This window comes from Arvicola amphibius, chromosome 8 (assembly GCF_903992535.2).
Source record: "Arvicola amphibius chromosome 8, mArvAmp1.2, whole genome shotgun sequence".
Lineage (NCBI taxonomy): Eukaryota > Metazoa > Chordata > Mammalia > Rodentia > Cricetidae > Arvicola > Arvicola amphibius.
Genome location: NC_052054.1, coordinates 15,640,090 through 15,663,458, shown reverse-complemented (window position 1 = coordinate 15,663,458; position 23,369 = coordinate 15,640,090). Strand labels below are relative to the sequence as shown.

Genomic DNA, 23,369 nt, shown 5'->3' with positions numbered 1-23,369 from the left:
AGGTTTGGATTTTGGATGTGGAATCTGTAGTAACATCAGCCTCCCCGTGGGGAGGCCCCACTGAAATGTGAGCACACATAAACTCAAGTGTGCATCCCCTGTGTCCCTTGGAGGGTAACAGCTGTGTTATATTGTTTCTCTGAAGTCTTCCTCTCCTAAGATTGTTAAAATCTCCTGAGCACTCTTGCATGGATCCATTTTTTTATTTTAAAACAAATAATACTATTGTAAAGATTGCATCAAAATCTGTTTTAAAAAAAGTCAGCAACATTTCACAGTGTTAATCACTGCTAATCGTAGTTTTTGGTATATCTGATTTTTCTGTACAACTCTTTTACCATTTATTTGTATGGGTTTTATTTCCTACCCAGTTCAGTTATAACCTAAGCCTGTTCTACTTTGTTAGCTCTTTCTTGGGATGGTTTACTCATTTTTTTATTGTTATTTTTCATGGTGCTGGAGATTTAACCCACATAGTCTTTGGCATGCAAAACATATGCACATCTCCAAGCTGTATCCCCAGCACCTGGGGTGCTCATTTAAATGACTCTAGAATCGTCCTTTGGGGATGAGCTATATGACTTGTTCATGCCACAAGTCTAAAATCAACAATGTTTTAAGCCGCCAACACGAATAGTTTCAGCATTTTACTGGGGCATTAGTTTTTCTAGAATTTCTTTTCTACTAGAATGATCTATTATTAAAATGACATTTGTTTACAAAATGTGTAGTCAACCTTTCAAAAACATCTCTGAGCTTGTGATACTCTTTAAATTGTTTTGGGGGACCTTTTAGTAAAAGAAGAACTGGGCAATGGAATGTTTTCAGTATATTTTCAACCATATGGGTGGTTCTGCTGGAAGAGAAACTCTCAGACCAACTGGCATCCCTGCACATCTGCACTCTGCCCCAGCCTCAGAAATCATGCCATATCATCTCTTTGATGGGGACCAGTGTGCAATTGGATTCTCTGTGCGAAGACAGGAAGGATTGGAATGTTCTGTGGTTACAAATCAATTTTAGTGGAAGTGACAACTTCAAAAGTTAGCCCAGAAAAATACAGACTTGCGTTACTGTTCGGGGTGCTAAAGGCAAGCAAATTTTATTGCTCAGGACAAGGCACCTGGGCCAGAGGAATTCGGGCTGACATTTGATGCGCAGTTTGGTCCTGACTAGTGAGTCGGTTGGAGCATGGACACTCTGTTGATGAACTGAGTACATTTACTGGTAGAGTTTTCTGGCTTTGAGACCAAGTATAATCCAGGTGATAGAGGAGAGCAGAAGATTCTAGACTGTTCCAGAATCACATTCTGGACTGTTCCAGAACCACATCACAGAGGCAGGAAGGAAAACATATCTGCAGGCATGTATTATCCCCCAAGGACCAGGAAACTAGGCTTTGTTACGTTGGGTACCCCAAAGCCCCTGCATCTTAGAGAACCCAACTCCCCAGAACCTTAGAGACTTGCACACAAGTCCATCTCCCCATCACCGGCCAAGGGCCCAGCAACCCTACTCATTGTCAGTCTCTAGATACCATGTCTCTGCTTCCCAATCCTAGCCCAGTGGCATTATGGGAAAAGGATACCATGTCTCCTATCGAAGCCAAACAGTGGCCTGCCCTGGTATTGGCACCAGTGCTTGTCCTTCAGCTCTTGGGCTGGTATTGGTTACTTGAAGGATCAGGAATGCTCCCGGTATTCCTGTGGACACAGTCAACACTATAGCGCTATAGAAACTACTTAGATTAAGGGAAGAAATAAGCCAGTCAACCCCAAACCCCACTGTCTTCCTTCCATGCCTGCACTCTGATGCTCTCTGTGCATCTTCTCGTAGGAAATGCCAGGAGTCACAGACTGGCACCTTGTGTACCTTCATGTCCCTGCCTAGTCAGCACAGGGCTGGGTACAGAAAACCCCTCAGAACCTGCTCCATGAAGGAAGGCGTGAGCATGTAGCAGATGTCACCTTTAGCTCTATCATGTAGACGCCAACTGTGTTCCTGTCACCTTCTTAGGGCTTTAGCCACGTCTGTGTCTTGTGGGTTGGAATTGAATCACGTCTTCTCTCTCGTGTCACACATCTGTCACTAGTACTGAGTTCCCAGAGCTTTTTCACCGGGTGTAAGTATCCTGGTAGGTCACAGTGCTCTACTGGGGCATCATGGAAGGCACAATGTCCTTGGAATGGTGATGCTTGTCTTCCCTTTGTCAATATAAAATTTGAATGGTCTGTTATTGACTTTAAATACATTTGCTGGGGGGTGGGGACCTTAGTCTGTGTCCAAGAGCGTTTATTTACTACACAGAAAGAAAGAAAAAAAAGGAGATGTTTTTGTCGCATGTGACTGTGTACCCAGCATCTTGGGAGTAAAAGTGACAGTAGAACTTCTGGTAGCACTGTGGAGATGCAGCCCTTGAACCTTGCAGGTGTTCTGCTTCTGGCTTAAAAAATAACAGTGGAAGATTGTATATATTTGTCTGTGAGTGTGTTTGGAGTATGTGCACATGTGTGGGTGTGTGGGCATGTGGGGGGTGTGTCTATGTCTGTCTGTTTGTAAGAGAGAGAGAGAGAGAGAGAGAGGAAAAAACAGACATGGCAGCAGCAGCTGGGGTGAAGGCCCAAGAAGGATTTGTATGTCACTGGGAAGATGAACAGTCTCCATCCTACAGATGCTCCCAGTTCCCAAATACATCATCTCTGTTTTCATTGGTGGCATATTATACACTTTAGTAAGTTGGATATCAGTCGTTGCTGTGAACAGCCCTGCTGTTTTAAATCACAAAGATGAGAAAAGTGTCTATTCTGCCTTTCTTGGCATTATAAATTTAGTTTCTCTAAGCCAGATAGTTTTCACAGACTTTCTCAGTCGGTGCAATTCACACAAGCAAGAGCTGTGTCTGATCTAATCACAGCCCGACTCCTCCTGTGTGCTGCATTTCCTTTGGCTTTTCTTTTTAGCATGGTAGAGTATGTGTGGCCAATGGTTACCCTCTTGACCATCCGTGACTGTAAGCTGCTAGCACTGACTGCATCCGCAATGATTGCTCCATCACCATTGCCTGTACCCAAAGCTTACCACCACCCTCTCCAGAAGCCCTCAACCAATGGTTCTCAACCTTCCCAGTACTGCACCTCCTTAATATAACTCATGTTGTGGAGCCCGCCATCCATAAAATTATTTTCATTGCTACTTCATAACTGTAATTTTGCTACTGTTTGCTATGAATTGAAATGTAAATATCTGTTATGCATATGTCTGATATGCAACTCCGAAAGGAATCTCCTACCCACGGGTTGAGAACCACTGCCCTAGACCCATGAGTCAGTAACATCCCCGCTGCTGCTGACCCCAGCACATCTGTATTCTGTGTCTGTGGATTTGCCTACTTTAGAACCCTCATGGAGGGAGAGCCGTACAGCATTTGCCTTTCTCTGTCTGCACAATATTTAGGACATTTGTGGGGCACATATCAGAATGCTCATTTTATGCTATGCAATATATTGTCAGTCAGTCCATTTATCTCTTGGTAGAAACTTTGATTGCTCCTACTCTCTGGACACTGTGCATGGAGCCGCTATGAATGTGAGTGCATATACGTCTGTTCAGGTCTCTGTGTCTAGGTTTTTGAATAACACGTAGGAGTAGAATTACTGGGCCATTTGACTGTTACATGTATGAGAAACCAAACTGACTTCTCCTTATCACTTAGATGTCATTGGAAAATACACTTTCAGAACTACTGGTCCTTGCTGCCTAATCAAAAACACCCAGCCTGGCCCACCATCACCTGATACACTGTCAGTAAGACACTTCCCACTAGACTGTGTCTTTCTCACTCATTTGATTCTTCAAATGAAGCCAGACCTTGATTTCTGCTCCCTCCTCAGCATCTCCCAGCATGGCCTGTCCATATTTGTTTATAGAATAACCTACCTGTTCTCTTTCAGTATTGGATACCAATGACCGATTTCTGAGAAAAATAACTATCGGGCAGGGAAGCACAGAGAAAGGATATTCCCGGCAGGTAGGTGGCGCCATCTTCCCGGAAGTGTCTCTCCTTCCTCGGCTTAATTTCCACTCTTTGCTTTTTGCTTCTGTTACCCCAACAGCAGTGTTGGTGGCTCTCCCACTGTCTCGAGTGGGTTTCCAGTTGCTCTACTGATCTAGTAGTCGAGAGTACCAGGATTGCTCTGGAAATGAGAGCATGGGGAGGCAGGAAGTCTCCAGCATCCTCTTCTGAGCGCTTTTGGCTGTGTTTCTGGAGACTCGTTTGGGAATAGTACCATAATACAACAGCTATATAACAATGAAAAAGTGGAAGTCTCAGATACATCACTTGAGTTTCATAAACCAAAGGGCAAACACCTACTTATTATGTTTAATAGCATGGAGAATTTTTCAAAGGATAATAGCTTATTACTCAAAAGCAGACAATGTGGGGAGGGGGTTTATGAGCTCTTCCTTCCATTTAATGGGTCTCTGATGTGGGATAGTGGCACTTAGGAAATATAAATTCATTCCATAGTTTTTTAGCCAGGCACAACAGCCTTCTAATTTTTTTTATAGTAAACTTTTTTTGGAAAGTATTTTTTTTAATTTATGAGCTTTACATTAAATTTTTATTAGTGGAAAAAGTTACATTTATAATAATAGCCATTTCTCATACCAAATGGATTTGGGTAACTTTTGATAGATTTTGAATTAAAAAGTGAAGGTGGGGAGACGGCTGGGTGAGCGAAACCCTTGCTGCGTAAGCATGCAGACTGGAGTTCAAGGTCACCCCTCATTCATGCCAGTGGCCATGGTGACCTGCTTGTGACCCAAGCACATAGGGGACAAAGATGAGCCACTTGGAGCTACCTCACTGTATGAGATGGAATGTGAGCAAGGAAAACACCTTGTTAACTCACACACATGTGCCCATGCATAACACACACACACACACACACACACACACAAATTCATGGAAGGAAAGGGAAGGAAGGTAGGAGAGAGAAAAGGAAGGGAGGAAGGAGAGAGAGAAAAGGAAGGGAAAGAAAGAAAGAAAGAAAGAAAGAAAGAAAGAAAGAAAGAAAGAAAGAAAGAAAGAGGGAAAGAAAAGAAGGAAGGAAAGAGAGAGGAAAGAAGCAAGGAACAAAACTTGATGTGAGGTTGGATAAAGAAGCTTGGCGAAGACTGTGTACCTCCCTTCTTGCCTTAAACTCTGAACTTTCACACATATATTTCACATGATCAACATTATCTGTGCTAGAAAACCACAATCCTTCTTCATGTGCTAGAAAACCATAATCCTTCCTCAAAAGTTTGCAGAAGGAATTTAGTTAATGGAGAGAACAACCTAGAATATAGAGGAGGGACCTCTGATTCAGAGGTGCAAGGCATCCTAGCTCTTAGACCAGGAGAAACAAGCCACCCTTTAGGGTTAGTATTTGGGGATGATCCCTAGACGCTGGTGGGTGGGAACCTAACTGTAGTCCTTACGTACCTGGTCACAGCATATACACGTGCATCTGAGTGGGATTCTGAGGTGAGAGACTGGGTCACTGCCCAGCCCACAGGGAACTGTTCATGTTGCAGTCACCGGTTGGCTCATGCTGCTTGCCTGGCAGGTGCCAGTGGAGTATTCATTTAGAGAAAACCAACACGCTGGGACCCTTTTCTAAGAGAACATAGACTTTTGGCATTTGTGTGTTAAACGTGTAAAGGGTAGCAATGGGCCTGGGAATGGCTCCATGGCAAAAGCCAACAGCAGCTTGTCCTCCTTTGGTGTATTGTTACAAAGCTAGACATATTTGATGTTGTGACTCAGACAGGTGAGAGAGGGCCTCAAGCCCTCACATGTAAAGAAATAGACAGCATGAAAACTAAGCAGGTCCTGGAAAGAGGAGCTCACATACCCAAGGAAACAAGCTAGGAGATCAATGGGCGGAGTCTGAGTGGTGTGTGAATTCCCAAAGGGAGGAAGGAGCTGCAGTACCCAGTGGCGGATCACTGATGTGGCCAGAGTTGTGATAAGATCTTACCATGATGTAAAAAATGAAGGTGCTGAAGTAGAAGGGGACTTCTAACCAAGGAACTATCTAGAAATGATTCCCAGAATAAAACAATAAAAAGTAGATCCAAGGGTTTAAGAGACAGAAAGGGCATATCTGGAAGTTCTAAATGCCCTAGATTTGATCCCCAAAACACTCCCACCCTCAGTTATAAAGGATCCATCAGGGCACAGTGACACATGACTATAATGCCAGCACTCAGAAGGCTAAGACAGGATTACAAGTTTGAAGCCAGCCTTGGCTACATACAGAGATCCTATCTCAAAAATGACCATGTGGACTAGGGAGATGGCTTAGTTGGTACATAAACATGACCTGAATTTGGATTTCCTGTGCCCATGTAAGGAAAGTCAGGCATGATGACATGTACCTATGACCCCAGCATAGGGAGGCAGGGACAGAAGAGTCCTTGGGAGTTGCTATACAGCCATGGTAGACTACTCACAAAGTAGAACAATTGAGGAAGACACCGATGCTAACCTTTGACCTACACGAGCGTGCACACTCGTGTGCACACAGGCACACGTGTGCACGCATACACATACATGAAGACAAAGGCTAGCCGCATAGGTAGGCGTCTACAGAGCACTGCACCTTGGAACAAAGTGTGTAGTCTATTCAAAGAACTAAAGGATGAGAACTCAGTCTGAGCAAAACAGTGTTTCCATTTTTAAAAGACAAATACAGAACAGAAAGGTTGCAGGTCGGGGAGAAAAGCAAAACAAAAGACTCTCCCCAGAAACATCAGGCTGAGATTTCAGAGCAGGAAGGAATAAAGAAGAAATTCCTCCACGCTGCCAAAGAGAAAGGGTCCTGATTACTCACGGAGGAATCAAAATTCTCATCAACAACACCAAATGCCAGGTGGCCTCGGGGAAATTCACTCAGAGTTCTGAAGGAGAATGATGAGGGGAGCTTTGCAGAGAGAGAAAAACAACAGAGCTAGCGGAAAACACGTTAGAGTGAAGGAGAACTTGAGAGAATAGGAGACAGCCCCCCCTGGAACAAGGCGGCCATTAGCTGTTGCTGACAACACGCAGAGACAGTGAAGGAAGCAACAGGCCAGTTTTGATCCGCTTGAATATCAGAATCATCCATCTAAAACAGTGGCTCACACAGAAAACTTAAGACAATGGTCATCTGGGACACAGAACACGGATTATTGTATCTAACAAGGACATTCTACAATTAATACTCAGATATGGCTCATCCCCTGGCCACCTTAATAACGCTGCAGTGTCTAGTCTCCCCTCTCCTGAATCCTACATCTGAATTGCTTCCTGTCATTCCATTTTGCATGCTCTCCCAAAATCAGTGTCGCCTCCTGTACTCCCCCTTGTACTCTGTACTTAAAGCAAACATCTGTCACAGTCAGTGGTTGGTGTCCGTGGGTATCTGTTGGACAAATAAATAGAATAAATAAATGACAGTTGACAGATAAAAAGATCAAATGCCACTGTAAAATGGTGTCTATGGCCTTAAAGACAAAGACAGTAAGTGTAACTCCATGTGGTGGTGCGTGCCTGTAATGCTAGGACTTAGGACGTAGAAGCAGGAGGATCCCTGCAGGTTCGAGGACAGCCTAGTATACATAGTACTAGTTTAAATTACTTGGCAGGTTGCTTATATTTCGTATTGCTTAGGCAGTTTTTAACGTAATAAAGGGTTATATTAGAGGGTTGATTGCTTGTTTAAATCTTCATACTCTCGATCGTCAGCCTGCATTAATAAAGGTAAAACTGCATGTCACTGATTTAATGGCTGTGTTAGCTCCTAGAGATACATCAACTAGCTCACCAATTTCTGTTAAAGGACACGTGGGCTATTTATTATGGTTGACTTTCCTAAATAGGACATGGTAAGCATGTTTGTGCCTAGGCATGTACTTGTCTGGTATTATGTTGGGGGTAGGTTTCCAGGGATACACTTGTAGAGTCAGCGTGTTGTACAGTGCTTAATTTCTGCATTGCTTTCCAGGAAAGGTAAATCCACTCACTTAGGAGCATTGTACCCCGTCCTTTTGTTTAAATCTTTGCCAATCTGAGGGACATGGCATACTGTCCTTTTGTTTATAGCTGTGGTAATCCATTTGTCCCTTTATGTGGTTTTGGAGTATTTTATTTGCCAAGCAATGTGAACGTTCCTCTCTCAAACACATTGATTAGTAAAATGCGGAACAATGATCCTTAAATTGCCTCAGTTATGTAAATGACCCTAAGATTGACTCGGTTAGCATTGGTATGTTCATACATACATACATGCATGCATGCGTGCATACATACATGCATTCACATATGGTCTTGCTATTTAGTGAAGACTGATACGGAACTTATTAGGTAGCCCAGGGTAACCCGGAAACCATGATCCTCCTGCCTCATGCTCCCAGATGATGGAGTTAGATGCCTCCACCATGATGCAGCCTTAGAGTTTTAGAACTGAAACAGTTGCAAGTGAAGTGCTTGTATACACATGAAAAATTTTACAAGTTGCTTGCTATATAGATCATATTGCAAAAGCATTTCCAGGCTCATGTAATGCACAGAAAATAGTAACGTTTCGGTCATTTTTGCACACACTTGTGCTTAAAAGTTAGGTATCATTCAATGAAAAATCACGTACGTTTTAGAATGAGTTGTATTGAGGATACAGTCATTGGCTACGGCTGCATTTAGCTTTCCGGCAGTATTTTTTTCAGTAGATCAATGGCTAATATAATCTCAGCCAGGAAGGAGCCAGCAAGCTCCTTCCTGCCTTCATTTCCTCATCTGTCAGTGATGAAAATGGGTAATAAAATACCTCATAAGGTGATTCCACCAGGGCAGAACCATATTCTCTCTCTCTCTCTCTCTCTCTCTCTCTCTCTCTCTCTCTCTCTCTCTCTCTCTCTCTCTCTATCTCCTCTCTCCTCTCTCTCTCTCTCTCTCTCTCTCTCTCTCTCTCTCTCTCTCTCTCTCTCTCTCTCTCAGCTTAAACCTGTCTGACTCACACTCCCCATAGGATCCAGAGAATTAAGTTGGGTCTTAACGAAGTAGCTATGTGCAGTATTTCCCCAGCGGCTGGACTGTACGCAGGAAGAAACATACCCTCCTTGTCTCCTTTGTTCCCACTGGACTCTGTACAACGTGCTCTTGAGCCACGAGAGTGGAGGAGGAAGTCCTGGGAATTTTTTTTTTTTGAAGAAAGTCAATGCACTCTGGCTGTCATTGCTGGGAGCCTTAGGGAAGGATGGAGCCATACCCTCAGAACCAGACACAAATCGGTTCCAGGTCATTCTTAAGCTGCTGGGCGAAACTGTGCTGAGAGGAAACTCAAGAAGAAGTGGGCCTTGTGCACAGGAAGCTGGCGGGATGCTCTTATTCCAGTGTTTCTTCTTCCCTGGACACAGGAGTTGTAATTAAGTATTATGGACCTGTGGCCCAGTGCTAGCCTGCTTGCCTAGCTTACTACCATCCTGGGTTTAATTCCCACCACAATGAAAAGAAGAGAGAGGAGATCAACAGAGTGGAGGGGATTGTAATGTGACCTTCTTCCCAGACCAATTGCTATAAACAGAGGTAGCCAGTAGTTCACTGACTAGTTCATTCAGTATGCACTAAACACCTACTGGGCATCACAGGCCATTGTCCCTGCTGGTATCTGGGAGTCTTCCTCTATGGTCCCTGCCTTTGTGGCCAGACATTTCAGTGATAAAGATGCTCAGGAGACAGATAACAATGCTAATACTTTGGAAAGGGACCAAACTCAAGGCTTCGTGCGTCCTAAGCAAGAACTCCACTACTGAGCTACACCAGTGCTCTACATTAGTACTTAATGGTAGTCTGAAGCAGGCTGAAGCATGCAAGCTGCATGGTACAATGAGAAGCAGGTTTCACAGGCCTCACCCAGTTGACTGCTATTCAGCAGAGCACATTAGACAATGTGAACAACCTAGGGAGGCCACCTTTGATGGTAGGAGCACAAGACCTTACGTGCTGTGCACTCCAGAAAAAACAGTGTGAACCTTCCCACAGGGGATAGCCCCCAGCTGTGACTGCTAAGACCTTGTGAAACGTGTCCCTCCGGTGGCTCCTCCACTAGCCACAGCATCTGCTTTGCTCTCCCAGGCACAGTTTGACATTGCAGTGGCCAGCGAGATCATGGCCGTGCTGGCCTTGACGGATAGCCTCGCCGACATGAAGGAGCGGCTAGGAAGGATGGTGGTGGCCAGTGACAAAGATGGGCAGCCTGTGACAGCTGAGGACTTGGTGAGTGTCGCTCGGAGACCCTGGGGAGCTCGGGGTCCATTTGAAGAACAGAGATCTTCTTACTCTGGTGCACAGTTGGGGTTCTGAAGAGTTCCACATGCCCTATTGTCTCCTGCACAAACCTCGCTGCTTCTGAATGTCTTCCTTTGTGTTAATAACAGGTCTATACCTGGCTGCGACCAGAACACATGACGTGTGTTTCATAACCATTTCACCATCCTTGTCTGTCTTGATCCCCACTTGCTTTGACTAGGCTGGGCTGGTAGGGTTGGCCAGGCTGGTCTGGTAGGGTTGGCCAGGCTGGGCTGATAGGGTTGGCCAGGCTGGGCTGGTAGGGTTTGTCCAGGCGGGGATGAACGAGACATGGGCAGAGCCAACAATCCCAGGTACCTGGTCAGCTTGGGGGATGCCCACCTAGAAGAAGAATCGGGGAAAGGGGGAAAATCAGCATGGCCATAGGAGTCCTCTTGCTAATTTATGCGTCTTTTTCTCTCCTGTAGGGGGTGACAGGTGCTTTGACAGTTTTGATGAAAGATGCCATCAAACCAAATCTGATGCAGACCCTGGAAGTAAGTAGTCTCCCTTTTTTTGTATTGAATTTTTTTTCATGTGTATGTGTGCATGTTGAGCGGGGATGCCGCATGCATATACATACATGTGTGTACAGGTCAGAGGTCGACCTTTGGTATTATCTCCTCGGGTGCTATCAACTTTAGTTTTTGAGACAGGGTCTTTCACTAGCCCAGAACTTGCCAAGAAGGCTAGACTGACTGGCTAGCCAGCCGAGGGCTCTACCCAGCTCTGCCCTTTGGACACTGGGATTATAAGTGTGCCACCATGCCACCTTTTTTTAAATTGAGTTCTGGGATTAAAACTCAGATCCTTTATGGCAAGGACTTTACTGACTGAGGACCCAGCTCTGGTTTTCTTTTATAATTGTTTATAATGTAGCATTTGCCTTCATTGGATTGACTGTAGACAATATGAATATTTCCGGCCAGCGTGAGCCTGGCAGAGTATCAGAATAATTTCTTGGTCTTCTGAAAAACATAAATCAAAAGTTTAAAGTGAATTTACTGATTCTCTGGTGTGACTTGTGTCTTGGCTTTGGCTTAACTGACTAGAATAGGAACATGGAAAGTAAAGCCCTACCTAGTGAGTCTGTGGACGGTACTGCCATTTTACCCGACATTGTCTAATGTTAATTAGAAATTGTCTGTTTTATAATTGTAGGTTGATTTTTTTCTTCCAAGTAAAATACAGTAAATTCTAAATGTTTTCTAAGAATATATGATCTTCTCACTTTGGTGGTGACACTTTTGTACAGTCTTGTACACAAACACTGAGATTTTTGTCTTGGCTTCTTTGATTCGAAGTGTTTTTATCAATATGTATGTATGTATGTATGTATCTCCATTACAATCTAGTTTCTACATTACTTCTCATATTCATTTGATTTAGCCATTGCTCATTCCTTTCCTTAGATAACCGATTTTAGGATTTGAGCCCAAAGAGGTCCAAACAAAGAGTGGAGTATCTGTTCGGGTTTAGCACAGAGACAGATATTGGGCTAGAGAGGTGGCTCAGCAGGTAAGAGCATTTGCTGCTCTTGCAGAGGAACTAGGTTTGATTCCCAGCACCCAGGTAATAGCCTCAGTTTCAAGGGACACCAAGTCCTCTGGCATGAGGCATGCATGTGATACATATGCAGGCGAAACACTCATACATATAATATTAATATTGACAAAGAGAGAGTAGGTGTGGGGGTGAGAGATGCTACAGTGGCCTTTTCACAGATAGCTGCCAGGGAGAAAAATATTTCCACTGTGGTCAGTGTCACTGGATGGAGTTTACTGTGTGTACTGAGCTGCAGTGGGAAAGAGGGATGGAGGTGGCCAGAGGGTGTGTACTCAGGAGAGCAGAGCAGAAAGACAAGGGGGATGGTCATAGCCATCCCTGTACTCAGCTGATGTAAAGCTGAGTTTGAATGGAAGCTTTGCCATTTGCATTTGTCTCCTGCGGTGAGTTATTTAATCCGCCCCCTCCCCCCCCCCCCCCCCCCCCCCCCCCCCCCCCCCCCCCCCCCCCCGCCCATGTGAAGTGGTGGCCGTAACAACTCACAGAACAGGGTAAGTGTGAAGAAGACCAGGGATAGAGAGCTTGCCTCCGATACGCAAGGCCTTGGCCTAGCACAGTAAGTTAACTCGTAAGTAGGTAGGTAGATATCACTTAGTCTACGATGTTGGCCACGCTGAAAGTCTAGTTTCATTTAATAGATGGCTTTCTCCTAAGCAACGCTTAGTACATTCACCTCGTTTCTAATTTTCATGTATAGTATTAGCTGTTTTAAAATTATTTGAACAGATAACTTATTTAAAAAACAAAGAAAAAAATAAAAAAATAAAAAAAAATAAAAAACAAAGCACAGAATTTGGTTAAGATATTTGCATGTGTGAACTCTGTACTTTGATTCCAGACAGTCATCTGGGAAGGGCCCCTGGAATCAATGACACTGAAGGTCTGTATCTATGAACAGCCTAAAAATCTAATTTGTGGACAGTGTTATATTTTGGGCACACCTATTGCTAGTGTCATAGGAGGTCACTGGGAGACTCCCTGCCTCACTACAGGTGGCTGAGATGCTAGCAGTTCTCAGTCCTAGCTGTCCCTGGAACACCTAGGAGATATGGGGATAATGATCCACACCAGGTTCTACCATGGACTAAGAGGAGCAGGTGGCTGGGGAAGGGTTAGGTGTAAGAGGAGAGAGGGCCTTCTTTTCATCCCGGCCGCCCAGCTAGCTTACACCCGAAATAATCACACAGAAACTGTATTCATTTAAACACTGCCTAGCCTATTAGCTCTAACTTCTTATTGGCTAAATCTTAGGTCTTGATTTAACCCATTTCTATTAAATCTATATATTGCCACATGATTGTGGCTTACCAGCAAAATTCTAACCAGCGTCTGTCTCAGGCAGGAGCTCCATGGCGTCTGCCTGTCTGCCCTTCTTCCCAGCATTCAGTTCTGTCTTCTCCATGCCTACCTAAGTTCTGCCCTATCAAAAGGCCAAGGCAGTTTCTTTATTCAACCAATGAAAGCAACACATAAACAGAAGGACCTCCTACATCAGTTAAGGCCTGGATATTCCAGATGAGCCTCATCATAGATGAGCCACAGACAGTGTGATGAAATCACCTCGTGCTAGAGCACATAGTCCCGGTGCCATTGTGGCCACAGGCTACATCCCTTATTATAAATTAAAGTTTAATAAAATTAAAAAGGCAATATTTCAGTTGCTTGGCCACCTTTCTACTGTCGCATTTATTTAGGTTTCTGAGAAAGGGGTACTCGCTACGTTTTAAGTACTTACAGCAGCACATGGCCAGAGACTATAGTACTGAGCAGTACTGAATTATAATACTCTGTTGATACTCTGGTAAGCAACCAAATTGCTTACCAGATTGAAGTAATAATAATTGGAAGTTTCTGGAAAGAGCCATTATGGAGACTATTGACTCCCAAGCATTCTGCATATGAAGTAAAAATCAAGATACGTATTCCTCTAAGTAGATCTTTCAGACAATTTAGCTCAAAGTGCTACCATTGAATATGTGTCTTTGTCCCTGAGTTTGAATATCCTATAACACCATTTTGATCATTAGTCCACTCAGACTCCAAACTGGGAAATTCACACCAGGACTGTAATGTTAATGAGGTTATTGATTGTTCTGTGGCCTTGGATTATATCCCTTGCTTCCCTGGGCCTTGGGTTTCTCGTGTCAGGAAAAGGTCAGCTCTTGCTCTCCCATTATTTGGTTCTGTGATTTCCAACTAAAACTACTTTGCACAAGATCATAAAATGTGAGGTAAAGGGCAAAATCATGAGTACCAGACTGGAAAGAAACTGACCAAATGGCTTATATTCTGGTTAGATGAGAATAATGAGTTGTCCAGACCTGTCAACCATAGTTACCGGTTCCCAGAAAGGAGACAGAATGCACCAGGTGATCCAATGTAACCTGTTAGCTTTCCATCACTGTAACAACTGCGCAAGATGAGCAACGTACACAGAGGAAGTGATTCTTTAGGCTCACGGTCTTGGAGTTTTCAGTCTGTGTCTGGTTGCCCTGTTGGTCTTGGCACTGTGTAAGACAGCACATCCTGATCAGAGATTGGATCAGAAAAAGTTGCTCCCCTCAAACCAGCACATGAAGACAGTAAGGGACCAGGGCCCAGAAGTCTTCCTCATGGGGAAGCCCCTTCCCCTGTACCAAAATCCTCCCACTTGGCCCCATTTCTTAAGGGGTTCACCACCTTCCCTTGGTGCCAAGATTTTACCGGAGGCCTGTGGAAGATAGCCAGGATCCAAACTCCAGTCTAACATTCCATAATGCACAAATATCAAAACATCCTTTTGGGCCGGGCGGTGGTGGCGCACGCCTTTAATCCCAGCACTCGGGAGGCAGAGGCAGGCGGATCTCTGTGAGTTCGAGACCAGCCTGGTCTACAAGAGCTAGCTCCAGGACAGGCTCTAAAACTGCAGAGAAACCCTGTCTCGAAAAAACAAACAAACAAAAAAAAAACATCCTTTTGTTCTCCTAAGATATGTAATTGCTGATTAGAACTCAAAATGGAAGGGCTAGGGAGATGGCTCAGTGAGTAAGAACACTTGCTCTGCAGGCATCGGGGCCTGCCTTTGAATCCTTATTGCCTACATAAAAAGCTAATTGTGGGTGCTGGAGAGATTGTTCAGAAGTTAAGAGCACTGCCTGCTCTTCCAGAGGTCCTGAATTCAATTCCCAGCAACCACATTGTGGCTTCCACCCATCTATAATGACAGCTGGTGCCCTTTTCTGACTTGCAGACATACATGCAGACAGAACACTGTATACATAATAAATAAATCTTTAAAAAGAAAAGCTAAGTATGATCACATCACCTCTAACCCCAGCTCCCATGTCGAGGTGGGAGGTGGAGAAGGGAGGATCCAGGACCAGCTAACCTGGCACGTGAGCCGTGAAGAGCAGGAGACCATGTCTCAAATAAGATGGAAGGCTAGGACCAAAACATGAGGTCATTCTCTGACCTCAACATGCATTTGTATCCTGAGTGATGTACCTGCACATGCATGCACACACACACACACACACACACACACACGAAATAAAGATATAATCACAAAACAGTCTTGCTGATCGATGAGCCATAAAGCCTAGATAATAAGAAAATCACTGTGAAAGATGAAGATTTTTTCCTTTTTTAATAGATCTGCCTTAGATTAAGCAGCAACTTGGGGTGATAATTCCAGGAATCATGAAGCCTATGCCCGTTAGGCTACACCAGGAGACCAGGGCCTGACGCCTCTCTGACAGATGGCAGTGATGAAGGCTGTGGTCTGCTGAGGAGGGGAGCCAGCTGCCATCCAGGGATAGAGCCGGTGACTTTGTCCTCATTGCACTGCTCCAGGGTAGCAGCATGCCCCAGGCAGCAGGATCCTGTTCCTCACTCTCCTCAGGACTTGGGGAAGAAAACTAAATAGCAAATTCAGATCATGGCTTTGAGGAGCTGTTTTATTCTCAGACCATTGTTCTTTTTCCTTCCACTAACTGTCTTCCTGCTTTTGTGCAGCTCAGTAGCCCATCGTAGTTCATGGGAATGTTCATGCTTCCGAGCCGCCCCACCCCCACCCCACATCCCTCCCTGCTTTCCGCTGTGTCAGCAAAAGGGCAGCCTCTATTTTCACAGGTGGAGCCAAGCCTTCATCTGAGCGGCCCCCCCAATAACCTGGCAGGGCTACGGATAAAGCCTGAGAAAATGATTTTCAGATAGAACTAAAGCCTGTTGTCATCAATAAAGGAAAAGAAAAAAGGCTATAAAAATGATTATATTGACTAGGTTGATTTAAAGTCGTTGAAAGCCTAAAATTTTTAATTAGTCCCTTATATTGCCTTTGCTTTATTTGCAATTGTGATTTCATATCAACTTGATACAAAATAGAGTTATTTTGGAAGAGGGAACCAAGCCCCTACCAGATTGACCTGTGGGCCCACCAATGGTTGATGTGGGCGGGTCTAGCTCACTGTGGGCAGTACCATCCCTGGGCTGGTGATCTTGGGCTATTAAGAATTAAGACAGAGAAAACCATGCAGAGCGAGCCAGGAGACTGCAGTCCTCTTGGCCTCTGCATCAGTTTCTGCCTCCAGGTTCCTGCCTTGAACTCTTGCCCTGACTTCCCTCGGTGACAGAGTGTGACGTGACGGTTTTCTGCGGAACAAACCCTTTCCTCTCCAGCTTGCTTTTGATCATAGTGTTTTATCACAGTAATAAAAACCCTACCTAGGACAGTAACTAGTAAGAATCTCTCATAAGCCAAGTATAGTCTATGTGGACTTAAATGTCATAAAGAAACTCATTGCTCTGTATGCTTTCTAAAATATATTGTTATAGGAAATTAGAGTTGGGTATGGTGGTGCTTGGCTTCGATCCCAGTATTTAATAAGTAGAGATAGAAGGATCAGGAGTTCTAAGTCATCCCTGACTATATAGCAGGTTGGGCCACCCTGGGCTCCATACCCTGTCTGAACAATCACAGCTAGTCATTCTCATCATTGGTACATTTCACCCATGGTTTGTTCTTTTTCTTTTTCTTTGCTTTTGTTATCTTAATGATTGCCATATCTCTAACATGGACAATAGCTGGACTATTTTTTTTTAAAGATTTAGGCGGGATTTTTAAAAACTGAAAAACCAACGTTTATATGAGAACGATAGTCCAGTCTCGTCCTTCATGTAATTGGCCTGTCCTGGTTCCCATAATTTATTAGTTATATTTTTTTCATATTCAGTTCTTTGTTTGAGACAGAAGTCTCATGTAATCTATACTGACATTGAACTCCCAGTCCTCACCCCTGCTTTAACTTCCCAGAGGCTGGGATTGCAGATATGCGCTGCCTTGCCTAGCTTTGATTTTCCTCCTTCTCTCCCTCCTCCTCCCCCTTTCTCTCACTTAGTCCCTTTCTCCCTGTCTGTCTCCCTCCCCATCTGCTCTCCTCACTATGTAGTCCTGACTAGCCTGGCACTGGCTGTATAGACAGACTGCCCTCGTCTGCACAGAAATCTGCCTTCCTCTGCCTCATAAATGCTAGTAGATTTTTCCCAAGTTGACAAATTGTTATTTACAGGGAAAAAAATATTGCTTAGACTATAAGGGTTTGGTTAAATTATTTTTTAAAATATAATATGGACAATAAGAAATAAGGTCCAGCGCTTATTTCATGAGTTTGTCTCTCACTCTGCCTTAACCATAGTCTGATTCTATCCAAGGAGACCTGAGACACACTTGGTGTCTGAGTCAATCAGGATATCTTTGGTTTTAGTTTTATTTTAAAGGGATTTGTTTTTTGTTTGCTTTTTATTTGTATGTATGTATGTACATATGTGTGTATGTATTCATGTTTGCATAGTGTATTTGGAGGCCTCAGGTGACTCTGGGTATCTTCCTCTCTCTACTGATACTGGGCATCTTCTCTCTCCAGTTTTATTTTTTAGGCAGTTTTTCCTCACTGAACCCACAGTTTGTCAACTGGGTAGACCAACTGGCCCACAACCTCCCTGGATCTACCTGTCTTAGCCCCCCCCCCCCTCCATTTTCTCTTTTCTTGTGTGCTGAAGTTACAGGCCGGTGTCACCACACCCAGTTTTTACGTGGCTTCTGAGGTCATGAACTCAGGTCCTCATGCTCTCGTGGCAAGTATTTTACTGACTGAATCGTGTCCCCAGGCCTGCTTGTGTTTATTTTTAGGTTGAGCTGTAGCCCAAGCTGGTTTCTAACCCCTCCTGCATCTTGACATGACCTTGAACTACTGATCCTCATGTCTCTACCCCAAGTGTTGGAATTCCAACATTCTACCTGGCTCCACTTTTCCTGTCTCGCAGTACTTTCAGACCTCTTGTGAGCCGCTGTGCTTTGAGCATGCAACGTAGACTTAAAATGTGTGGGTTAACTTTCATGGAGCACTCTGTGGCATCTTGAGTCCCCAAGTTAAGCTTGGTGTCCATTCTTCTGTTTCCTTTATGGTCCTAATTTGTTCCTGTTCTTCTGCAGGGGACACCCGTGTTTGTGCACGCCGGCCCCTTTGCTAACATCGCTCATGGCAACTCTTCAGTGTTAGCTGATAAAATTGCACTGAAGCTGGTCGGGGAAGAAGGCTTTGTGGGTAAGTAGTTTTGGTTAACGTTTAGCGATTGTAGACTCCTGATGGAACTGAAAAGATAATGGCTGGGATAGAGTATCGACATGAAATCCCATCTTTTATACCTCTCTTTGGAGAGGGTCTCGGTACTGGATCGCTATTGTTCTATCCCAATGCCATTTATATTGATGAACCATTGGTTCTGTGGTCAAGCAGAGATGCTCTTCAGAGCTCTCGGACATGTCAACTGAATGACTTTGGACATATTTTAAGTACCTTTGAACCTCATCTATAAAGTGGGGGCTAGTGAAATTATTTTAATTCATCATCCAATGGCTATATATTCATATTCAGAACCTACCACATTCAAAGCTCAGAACTGGGGATCCTGTGGTTAGCAGAGCCGATCGAGTGGCAGGCCTTGTGGAATGTACTGTCAGTGATGGACGCACAGGAGACCGTGGTCACTGCCTGAGCTGTTAGCGCTCATCATAGTACTAGTAAAATCAGTGTTTGTTTCTTCCTGGAATCCTGGCATGATTTTGTAACCTGATAGAAGGGAGGTTCCCAACCAATAACAGGTTCAAAGATTATTTGGTGGATTCGTCTTGTCTGCTGTCAGGAAGGGGCACCTGCCATAGAGTTTTCACGATGGTTACTAGTCATGGTCTTAGGCCAGAAGGATAAAGTTATGAAGAAGCCGAAAACAAAACTAGGATTCCTGGAAGCGTACTGGGAGGGTTTTATTATCAGATTTTGCCCTGTCAGCAGGCAGCTCCCGTGATCCTGAAACTGTCCATAATCAAGTATAACAGTTGCTTACTTCTCACTTGGCCATCGGCCTTTTGTCAAGCTCAAAACGTGAGTTCTTTTAGTAGAAAAAAAAATTCCGCTGGGCAGAAGAGCCTAGATCTGCGTGTTCAGGCTGTGACACCTCAGTGTTCTTTCAGCATTATTGAGACTGATCCCCTTGTAGACAGAGTCCGGATCAAATGAGGATTTGTGTAATTCCATCCTTCAAAGATCTGTGTAATGCAGCACTCATGTTCTTTGCTGCTTAGGCACCAAGTCCGCAGCAAGAGTGACTAGGCACGCTAAGTGCATTTGCTCGGTGGAGCATACATAGCTGTCGAGCTAATGGCTGAGGAGGCTGGGGGAAGAGCAGATACCGAGTAGATGGGCACTTAAGTGAAGAGGTTCTAACGCATCGACTGTGGATAAAAGGGCTCCTAGCGTAAAGCACTCTGGTGAATGCTGACAGAGCGCTCTGATTTACCAAGCAGGTATTTACAGAATATGCATCATCATGCCAAAATATCTTTAAAGATCCATGTTGATGGTGTCTGCAAAGCATGCTAGCACTCCTGTGGCCTGGACAGGACATTAGACCCTGGGCTTGGTGGCGTTCTCATTGGGAAAGTGAGAAGGGGGATCAGATGAGGAGTGGGATAAGGAAGGTAGTGCTGATGCAGGGTTAGACGTTGTGGGATGGGAGCCTCCTTTTGGTAGTAGGAAGCAAGAACGTTCCTAGGGCTCAGTGGTCCTGGGTCTATAAAACATAGGCAATTATACAAATGTCAACCATGCTTCTAATTACTCCTCTGATCCTGTTGTGGTCTGAGGGGAGAGTTCCGTGGTAATCTTCTTGCCCAGTGGGAGAGTCAGGACACTCTTCAAGGCACGTTAACTTGCTGTGCCTCAAATGCCTTGCGTGTAAAGTAAGGCCGTTTAAAAATAAGTATTGTAAATGTGTGTGTGTGTGTGTGTGTGTGAGAGAGAGAGAGAGAGAGAGAGAGAGAGATGGGGGTAGCCATGGCACACATGTGGAGGTCAAAGGACAAGTTTGTGGGATCAGTCCTCCCTTTCCACTTTAACATGGGCTCTAAGGTTTCAAACTCAGGTCACCAGGCCAGCTCGGCAAGCACCTCTACCCACTCAGCCATCTCACCAGCCAAAGTAGGGTTTTTAAGAGAGCTTTTTTCACAGATTTAAAGAGAGGGTGTGACCACTGTGCCTGTCAGGTTCTGGCCTGACATCTGCCAACCCTTACCCAGTCCTCATTGTGACTCTTGCCCCATTACTGATTCATGACTAGGAAAGGTTGAAGTTCTTCTAAGAATTGGGTTTACTGTGGCGTGATAATGATTTTTTTAGTTTTTGTACGATATGCATCATTAGAGTCTGCCATCTTTGCTGTGTGGCAGGCAAGTATCAGCTACTATACCACCAGTCTTCAGAACATCTTCGTCTGGAAGTCACCAACCCTCCTTTGCCTGGACTCCAGGCACTTGCCATTGAGTCTCCCCAGAGAGTGGCGGGGGGCGGGGACTTTGTTGATTGACATCTCTTGGATAAAATCTTCCCCGTTTATGGTCACTTAATATCACATTCTGCCCCAACATCCTGGCCAGGAATCCTTTTGCCTACAAAGAATAATTATCCTAAGATAATGGAATCAACAGTCCATTTAGTCTCCCAACAGCCCAGTGTTTATCTAATTAGCTGCATGAATTTGTCGGATGAGAGCAAAGTGCTTCAATGAGGATTTTAGAGAAAGTTCTGCAGCGGCTGTAATGGCCCCTTCTTGTGAGCCCGTGGCTCCTGTGGGAGTCCACTCAACCTCCAGGCACTGCTGGAACACAAAACTCTCTTTGACATCGAACCCGAGTCAAGGGTTATTTTTTACAGAAAAACAAAGAGAGGAAAGGAGAAGTATCACTGACTTCCTATTTCTTTATTATTATCTCATTTAAATTATTTATAAGAATCTCAAAACTGTTTCCAAGCCTTAGCTTTTGCTTTCTTTCTTCTTTCTGCTCATTTAATTGCCTTTGACTCCAGTTTTCAGATAAAGGCTCCATCTCTACTTGAGTGTGTGGACCTAGAATGGCTGAGGGGCCTTATATCCGATGGTTGCAGCCACAGGGATCCATGGGTAGAATTTGTAGGTACTGCCCCCTCCCATGCTTAAATACTGATAGAATGGGCCAAATGCGATAGCTTGTTCCCGTAATCTTAGAAGACTCAGGCAGAGAGACTGGGAGTTTGAGGCCAACCCACACTTGTCTCAATAACTCAAGAATCCTCCACCTAAATCAATGAATAAATCAATATAATTCTAATATGATGCCATGCCATTGCATCTTAATATACACAGCAGTAGATCGTGTTTATATTGCCCCAACTCCTCTGCATTAGCCCAGTTTCTATTTCTATAATGCAAATGCAATACCACCGATTTATATTTTAAAGAAAAGAACTCCATTTTGACTTTTGTTCTTAGCTTGGGTTGTTGGCCTGAGTCTTCTGATGATCTTCTTATTGGCAGACTTGTGAGGTAACAAAAGGCATCACATAGCAAGAGAGCGTGTGTGTGTGTGTGTGTGTGTGTGTGTGTGTGTGTGTGTGTGTGTGTGGTGTATGTGGATGTATATGTATGTATGTGCATGAGTATGGAGTGTGGATATGTTAGAATGGGTATATGTGTACATGCATGAGGGCAGTGTGTATTTCTCCCATCCTTTTTTTTAATTGGTTTTGTTCCTTTTGTGTTTTGACTATTGTTTTAGAGGAGCTAATTCTTATACATGTGCATGAAGATGCCTTAGGAGTCCAGAAGAGAACATTCAGATCCCCTGAGTAACCGGTGGCTGTCATCACACATATTGGTGCTGCAACCCAAACTAAGGCTCTCTATAAGAGCAGCATCACTGAGCATCCCTTCATCCCAGAGGAGCTGCTTTTGAGACAGGGTCTCACTTGGTAGTTTTATTTGGCCTGCTCACTGTGTGAACTAGGTTGGTAGAGATTCTCTTACCTCTGCTTCCTAAATTCTGGAATTAGAATCCTGTCAGTTCTGAACACCAGAGCTTGGTTCAGGCACCACTCTCTCATGCCTCATAGTGTTTATTTAATTCCAATGGGAATGGGGGAGGGACCATACTCCAACACAGCACTCTCTTGCCTAGAAATGTCTTTCTCAATACATTGCTGAGTAAAGGGGACCTTGGGACCGTGACTTCAATCATCTTGCTTTGCCTTCTTCCCCATCCTTTAGGACAGTTGTAAATCTTCCCTCTTGAGTTTCAGGGGACTCCAGCGAATCGCTCCACTGAGCTACTGACTTACTCACGCCATCTGTTTTTATTGCAATGAAGTGTTAAATACTCCATCCTTTATGCAGAAGAAAGCCAGACCAAACTAAACATTCCTATAATTTCATCCACCCTTTTTTTAAAAAAAAGATCTGAGTTGAAGTGTCCAGCTTCTGAGCTCAGAGGTTCCTGGAGCTTACTCTGCTCTCGGCCAGGGCTTCACTCTGGTATGAAGTTCATTTTTGTGTCTTGAGTAATCCTATACATAATCACATGGGGCTGAGAACTGGCTCTTAGCAGTGTGACTGGAGGGGCATGCGACCCCGCAGCTGCTGAGTCTGGGGAGTGGGCCTTAGGCATTGTACTCGGACAAGCTTCACTGCAGAGATGCTGGTTCAGAGTGTCCCTGGACATCTGATTCCAGGAACTCAGTGCCGACTCCATTCACCAGCCTTGCAATGCTGGCCTCTCGCTACCACACTTGGCATTCTGACAGACTAGACCTCTCTTTGGTTTGGTTTGGGGTCTGGTTTTTAGCAGCCAGTCTTCAGTCCTTAAAGAAAATGATAATAAAACTGAGGGAAGCTCAGTGATAGAATGCTTTCCCAGCATGACCAAGGCCCTGGGTTCAATCCCCAGCACAGATAAATGGTAGAGGTAGGCAGCAGTGACAGCTCAGTGGTCAGGAGCACCAGTTGCTCGACCTGGATTCAGATCCCAGCACCCACAAGGCAACTCATGAAAATGTCTGTAACTCCGGTTCCAATGGATCTGATGCCC

The 23,369-nt window shown here is 44.4% G+C and overlaps 1 protein-coding gene across 1 annotated transcript in view; it reads left to right on the top strand.

Moving 5' to 3' along the window:
- The window catches only part of Mthfd1l (methylenetetrahydrofolate dehydrogenase (NADP+ dependent) 1 like), a 172,812-nt gene that overhangs the window by 63,720 nt on the left and 85,723 nt on the right, over nt 1-23,369 (top strand). Inside the window, exons 17-20 of the mRNA XM_038340425.2 lie at nt 3,951-4,027; nt 10,160-10,300; nt 10,801-10,869; nt 18,408-18,519. Coding sequence (XP_038196353.1) covers nt 3,951-4,027; nt 10,160-10,300; nt 10,801-10,869; nt 18,408-18,519 — 399 coding nt within the window. The remainder of the gene's footprint in view (nt 1-3,950; nt 4,028-10,159; nt 10,301-10,800; nt 10,870-18,407; nt 18,520-23,369) is intronic.